Source organism: Alosa pseudoharengus, unplaced genomic scaffold (genome assembly GCF_046254945.1).
Source record: "Alosa pseudoharengus isolate Yale_2024_CS ecotype anadromous, Long Island Sound unplaced genomic scaffold, YU_APseudo_1.1 YU_APseudo_1.1_scf_8, whole genome shotgun sequence".
Lineage (NCBI taxonomy): Eukaryota > Metazoa > Chordata > Actinopteri > Clupeiformes > Clupeidae > Alosa > Alosa pseudoharengus.
Window position 1 is genome coordinate 36,135,085 of NW_027468870.1, and position 6,000 is coordinate 36,141,084.

Consider the following 6,000-nt stretch of genomic DNA (forward strand, 5'->3'; position numbering starts at 1 on the left):
ACACACACACACACATGCACACGCACGCACACATGCACACACGCACACACACACACACACACACACATGCACACACACACACACACACACACACACACACACACACACACACACACATGCACACACACACACACACACACACACACACACACACACACACACACACACACACACACACACACACACACACACACATGCACACACACACACACACACACACACGCACGCACACACACACACACACACACACACACACACACACACGCACATGCACACACACACACACACACACACACACACACACACACACACACACACACACACACACAGACACACACACACACACAGACACACACACACACACACACACACACACACAGACACACACACACACACACACACACACACACACACACACACACACACACGCACACACACACACACACACGCACACACACATACAGACACACACAGAGGGGTGGTGGTGGTGGGGGGGGGGGGCTCACATATACACCAGGTCCCGATTTCTCTTTCATCACTACAAAGACAACGACAGCAATGAGAGAGAGAGAGAGACATGCACATACAGTTGTGTTCAAATAAATAGCATTGTATTAAAACAACAACTGAACACACTGTTATTTATTTCAACACAACTGTACATGCTAAATCACTATCATGTACATCATGGGGTCGCTATTTCAAATGCCATACACAGCCTCTTCAAAGGGGCTCCAGAGGGGGGTTTACCCAACCTCACAAGGCAGGTGGTGCTTGAGTAGTTCTATTATTTCTGAAGAATCCGACTTTCATGGTGAGAAACGCAGAGAGGACAAACCCTCATGTCTGAAACTACTGCAATCATTTCAATGTCCAATTAAGCAAAGTGTGACATTGGCTGTCTAGTCCTCTCATTTTAAATGGCAGACATAGACTTGCCAATTTGATACTACAGTGACAACAGACATCTCAAACATGAGACATAGCCAGTTTGACAGGGAAGCAATATTTATGTCTTGAAGCTGTTTCCAAATGGCACTGTCCTGACTGTGTCTCTGATATTCTACTTCTAAAGGTTGATATCGCTCGATTAGCATCGGAGGGCGTTTTTATATATTCGTACCATATGAATTAATAAAATCAACATAATGCATTAATGAATGAATAAAGCCAGTATCAGCAACGTCTACTGTACATTTACGCTGTGGTTCCACCTTCTATTCTCTTGCATCACAATCAATATCCTCTGCTGATGAATTCCAACTTCCAGCAGAGCTTTTAGTAAGATTCTGAAATATTTAAGATGCAGACTTCACCCCTGCTGTTCTCTTGAAGAGCACAACCCTGCTGTTTACTCTAAGTCATTGTGGTGATACACCACTGAGAAAACACACACACACACACCTTGATCTATAGCATGTATTCTTTCACTGTTAATCACATCTGTTAGTCCAGCAGGTGCACTAATGTTGGCACCAGAAGGGCTTTCTCTGCTGGGATTCTAGACAAGGCACTGCCTTAAAGTTATGCACATTTGCTTTCCCGTCACATTCATCCACTCATCCTAATACCTGAATATTCCACCTTTAGGCACATTAATTAACACCACTTCAAACACACAAAAGCAAACGCGCTCACAATGTGAATAACAAGAATAAATGGTATTGGTGCACTGAAGTAACGCGAAGATGATGAGGCTCATCTATCTAGGTTTCCAAGTGTATGGTCTCTCATAAACACAAACACGCACATACACAAAGTGTATGGTCTCTTCCCTTGCTCTCTCATAAACACAAACACGCACATACACAAAGACACGGCGAGAAACCTCTTCTCTGTCTCTATCCATCAAAATCACTAGCATGTGATGTGGTGCAGACAGAACAAACAAACAATCAAAAGGCTTTCACAAAAATGAGCTCAAATTTACAGAAACTTTTTACAGTGTAGATTAGTCAAAACACATCCGTAATGGTGCTAATCAAATACTACATGAATGAAATCAAGAGGTATCATCACACAAAGATGTCCTTGTAAGCAGAGTATGGAAACAATGGTGTGTGTGTGTGTGTGTGTGTGTATGTGTGTGTGTGTTGGGGGGGGGGGGGGGTTGAATCAAAAGAAACCTGCTGTCGTGAAGTTTTTTTTAATTATTTTATTTTGAGCTTTTTCTTCCATGATGACACGGGGTTCACAGACAGGCACCGCTGACAAGAATCATACAGAATCATATCTGAACCTCCCTGCGTGGCACCTAGTACCGCATACAAATAAACTCACGCAACAAAAAAAGAATTCAGTATTCACAAGAGCAGGCGAAACAAGCTGGAACTGGCATTGCAAATCACATCACGTGTATTTTGGATAAATCAGGATAAAAAAAAAAATGAGGCTGACGTACAGCAAGTTCCTCACACTCTTAATCAATTCTTGACGAATGACAGCCATTTCAAAATCAGCTCAATGTTTCGTACCAGATCTATAATGAAGATCCAAACACAAGGCTTTCTTTACGTTGGCCATTTCAAATATCTGGACAGAGGAGAGGGTGGAGGTGCTGCGTGGTGCAATGCTGAGGGGCTTTATGTGCCTCAAAGTTAAATGAGGCTGGTACTGAAGCACATGTTGCAATGCTTGAGGTTTACTGTACTTTAGAAAGGCATTTTCCCATTTTTGGCGAAGTGTGAGTTCACATATTTGTGTCTGAGTTTGTGTATAAGAGAGTATATTTGTAAGAGTGTGTGTGTGTGTGTGTGTGTGTGTGTGTGTAGCCTTGGCTGCTTGTGAGTGGACACGTGGGGTCCAACAGTGAATGACAGCAGAATAACAGAAGCTATTAGGCCAATGAAGCACAGCGTGACTAAATGAGCTGTGAAAGGAAAATACATCACCACTGTGCCACTGCTTTTGACTGCTGTCAAAAATAAACACTGATATGAGTATGGAAAACAAATAAAAACAAACCATTAAACAGAACCGAATAAAATAATATGATCACTCAATACCTCCTCCTGGCTTCTTTCCCCAGAGCAGCAATTAAAAATCATAAACACCTCAAGTACCATCCCTGTCACAAAAAACATAAATTATGTTATATACTTGTACAAAATGATTTTGCTATTGTATGTTCAGATTGAACCAACACTGACAGAGATTTGGGGATCTCATTCATACTGTAGTAATGGTCAGAGGTTATTGTGTGTACTGTATCTGTGTGTGTGTGTTTGGGCAGCAACAGAATGGACCAGTTGACAGGTTAATTCTTCTGACTGTCCCCTCAGTAATTTACATTCTTTACATTTCCTGCTCTGTCCAGCCAGACAGCCATGGCAGGATGCAGCACTTGCAGCTAGACTGACAGAATACATTAACATTATGGGCATACAGGTCCACCTGATTTTCAATATCATTCAATCATCTAAAGAATGATCCGAATCAAAGTGTGTGATAACAAAGATTCTAATGATACACAAAGATATAGCAGACAAGAGCCCCTCTCATGAAGGAAATTACTTGACACCTTTCTATCCTAAAATGGGACTTTTACGACTGATTTACTGTGCCAACATCCTTACGGGGCAGCGGCAGCCGTGGCCTACTGGTTAGCGCTTCGGACTTGTAACCGGAGGGTTGCGCAAAGCACCTAACCCCTCACTGCTCCCCGATCGCCTCTGTAGCAGGCAGCTCACTGTGTCGGGATTAGTGTGTGCTTCACCTCACTGTGTGTTCACTGTGTGCTGGATAAATGCAGAGACCAAATTTCCCTTACGAGATCAAAAGGGTGTGGAGAGCATCCACTCACCATCTTTATCTCATTTTTGACGTAGGTGGCATTTAGAGGCTTTTGCATCTGAACCCTTCATATCCTTAATACTTATACTTATACCTCCATGACACAGCACCCATAAAACGTATACCTCCGTGACACAGCACCCATAAAAGAGCACTGTGCCAAGACCATTGGTACATTAACATCAACAATGTACTACATCAGCATGGCGTGATCAGGCTGCAGCTTTGCTGAGAGAGGGGACATGTACTGTCCAGAGATCAATACTACATTAGCCCAATATAAGAGACACTGAGATCAAACAAGTTACCTGTCCAACCTTCCTTTTCCTACTCCATCAATTACATGATTGTAGTGGACTCGCCCTATGAGAATTCCTACCTGGTACTTAGAGGGGGAAAGTAACCAATAGCAGTCTTCTGGATGTTTCATAAACTAGCAACTTCTGGGGTATGTCTACAAATTATGGACCACTCGAAAAGATCTCATATGTAGCCTAAATCTGAATAATTCTTATGACCTTGCATGCTTCAGGGCTTCTGTCAAACACAGCATCTCCTGAATCCTTCAAGGTTTTTCCCACCTTGCTGACTATGGACAGTTCCTTAATGATGCGACAGAGGCGATTATGGCAATAAAATATAGCATATGTCAATTTGGGAAGAATATGGAAAACAAATGACTCTTTAGGCAAAGTAGGCCATACAAGCAATATGAACAGATTTCTTTTTCAAATGAAGTCAACTCTTTTGGAGAGTGGAGTCAAATCAAGCCCCTCGCTGTAAAGAGGATTAGGGAAGGTCATTAAAACTGATTTGGTAGGATTTACCGGGCGGCAGGACAGAGAAAACAGACAGCAAGAGTAATCAACCACTGTCATGTCTTCTGAAGACAACACAAAATAAAAGTTAATTGAACGCAACGCCATTCAGAGCTGATTCAGAGACAGAGTAACTGCAATTTAACAGGGCTCAACAATGACTTTTCACATGACTTCATCCACAAGGGCATGGTAACTATGTCAATGAAGCATCAAATATAATCTAAATATGGTTACATAAGAAAATGTCAGTGACATGACAGATGTATTTCTGTATATGGAGAAAATGTGATAATATGTCCTAATGTAACAACCAAGCTATATCAATTAGGGTAGGCCTAGGTAAGAAAAGATATGAAGTTATCCACGAAGTTCCATCAAGCAGCTATAACCACTAGTAGGCTACCTATCACTTAATTTAGTCAAAAATGAATGTTAAAAAAATTATGTTATCATGAGAGCATAATAACATTTCGTTTTAAATGAAGGCAAAAACTAGCGTAGAAAAAAGAAGGAAACGTTGTAGAGGGAAATGTTTTCAACCAATAGCCTACTCCAATAATAGCCTGGAGATCTAAAAAACATCTAAATGTAGATCTAAATCTTTTTTGTAGGCTGTAAAAAAAATCTACACAGGGGGTTGCAACTTTGCTCACTGTAAAACATTCTAGCACAACGGTGCAGTAATGTATAGGCCTACCAAATCAAGCCCTCACTGTTACGTTACATTTACTTACATTTTGTTCGTTTTCAAGGCTGCAATGTCAATGACAGAATCTAGACCGCATAATCGGCACTGATGAAACAGTCCACAGGTAACTGACAAGGATGAAATTACCTAGTCACTTACCAATTCGCAGTACTTGGTTAGAGCCCAGGTAGAACTCCGACATAAAGTACAATATCCAAACCACTACATTTTTCCTTTTCTCCATGGTTCTATGGCAGGAGTTGGCATAGTTATCCATGTTACTTTGTTTTACAGGAGGTAAGAAAGGAACCACAGCGAATTAGCTGGTATTCTACCTCCATCGCCCTTGCTTCGTTTTTTTTAGTTCGTTAGGTTTAGGCTATGGAAAGGCCAAAAAAGGGGGAAAAAGAACCCTTTCAACAAGTTTTGGTTATTTGCTCTGTCCGAGCTCCGAACAAACCCCTAAAACGCGTTACCCCATAACTGAGGTCTTCTTTCCGTCGTCCCAAAAAGAAACACCTGCCGCACGCAAAGCTTTCGATAGACTAGTGGAGTGAGGTTGGGAGTGGAGCAGACGTAGCGCACAGAGTTGACGTGGGGTAGCATGGAGCAACAGATTTCCGCGCTCTCATCACCGAATGTAGTAGCATGTGGAAGATTCATACACAGCATCTAGCCTACACCGATGTTTTTTTTCGG

At 41.9% G+C, this 6,000-nt stretch overlaps 1 protein-coding gene across 3 annotated transcripts in view; it reads right to left on the bottom strand.

Annotated features, from left to right (window-relative positions):
* Positions 1–5,726, bottom strand: part of grik1a (glutamate receptor, ionotropic, kainate 1a) — a 38,703-nt gene extending 32,977 nt beyond the window's left edge. For all 3 annotated transcript variants that reach the window (XM_076274295.1, XM_076274293.1, XM_076274294.1), the window contains exon 1: positions 5,461–5,726. In XM_076274295.1, coding sequence (XP_076130410.1) covers positions 5,461–5,578 — 118 coding nt within the window. In that variant the 5' untranslated portion in view covers positions 5,579–5,726. The remainder of the gene's footprint in view (positions 1–5,460) is intronic.
* Between the last annotated feature and the right edge of the window lie 274 nt (positions 5,727–6,000).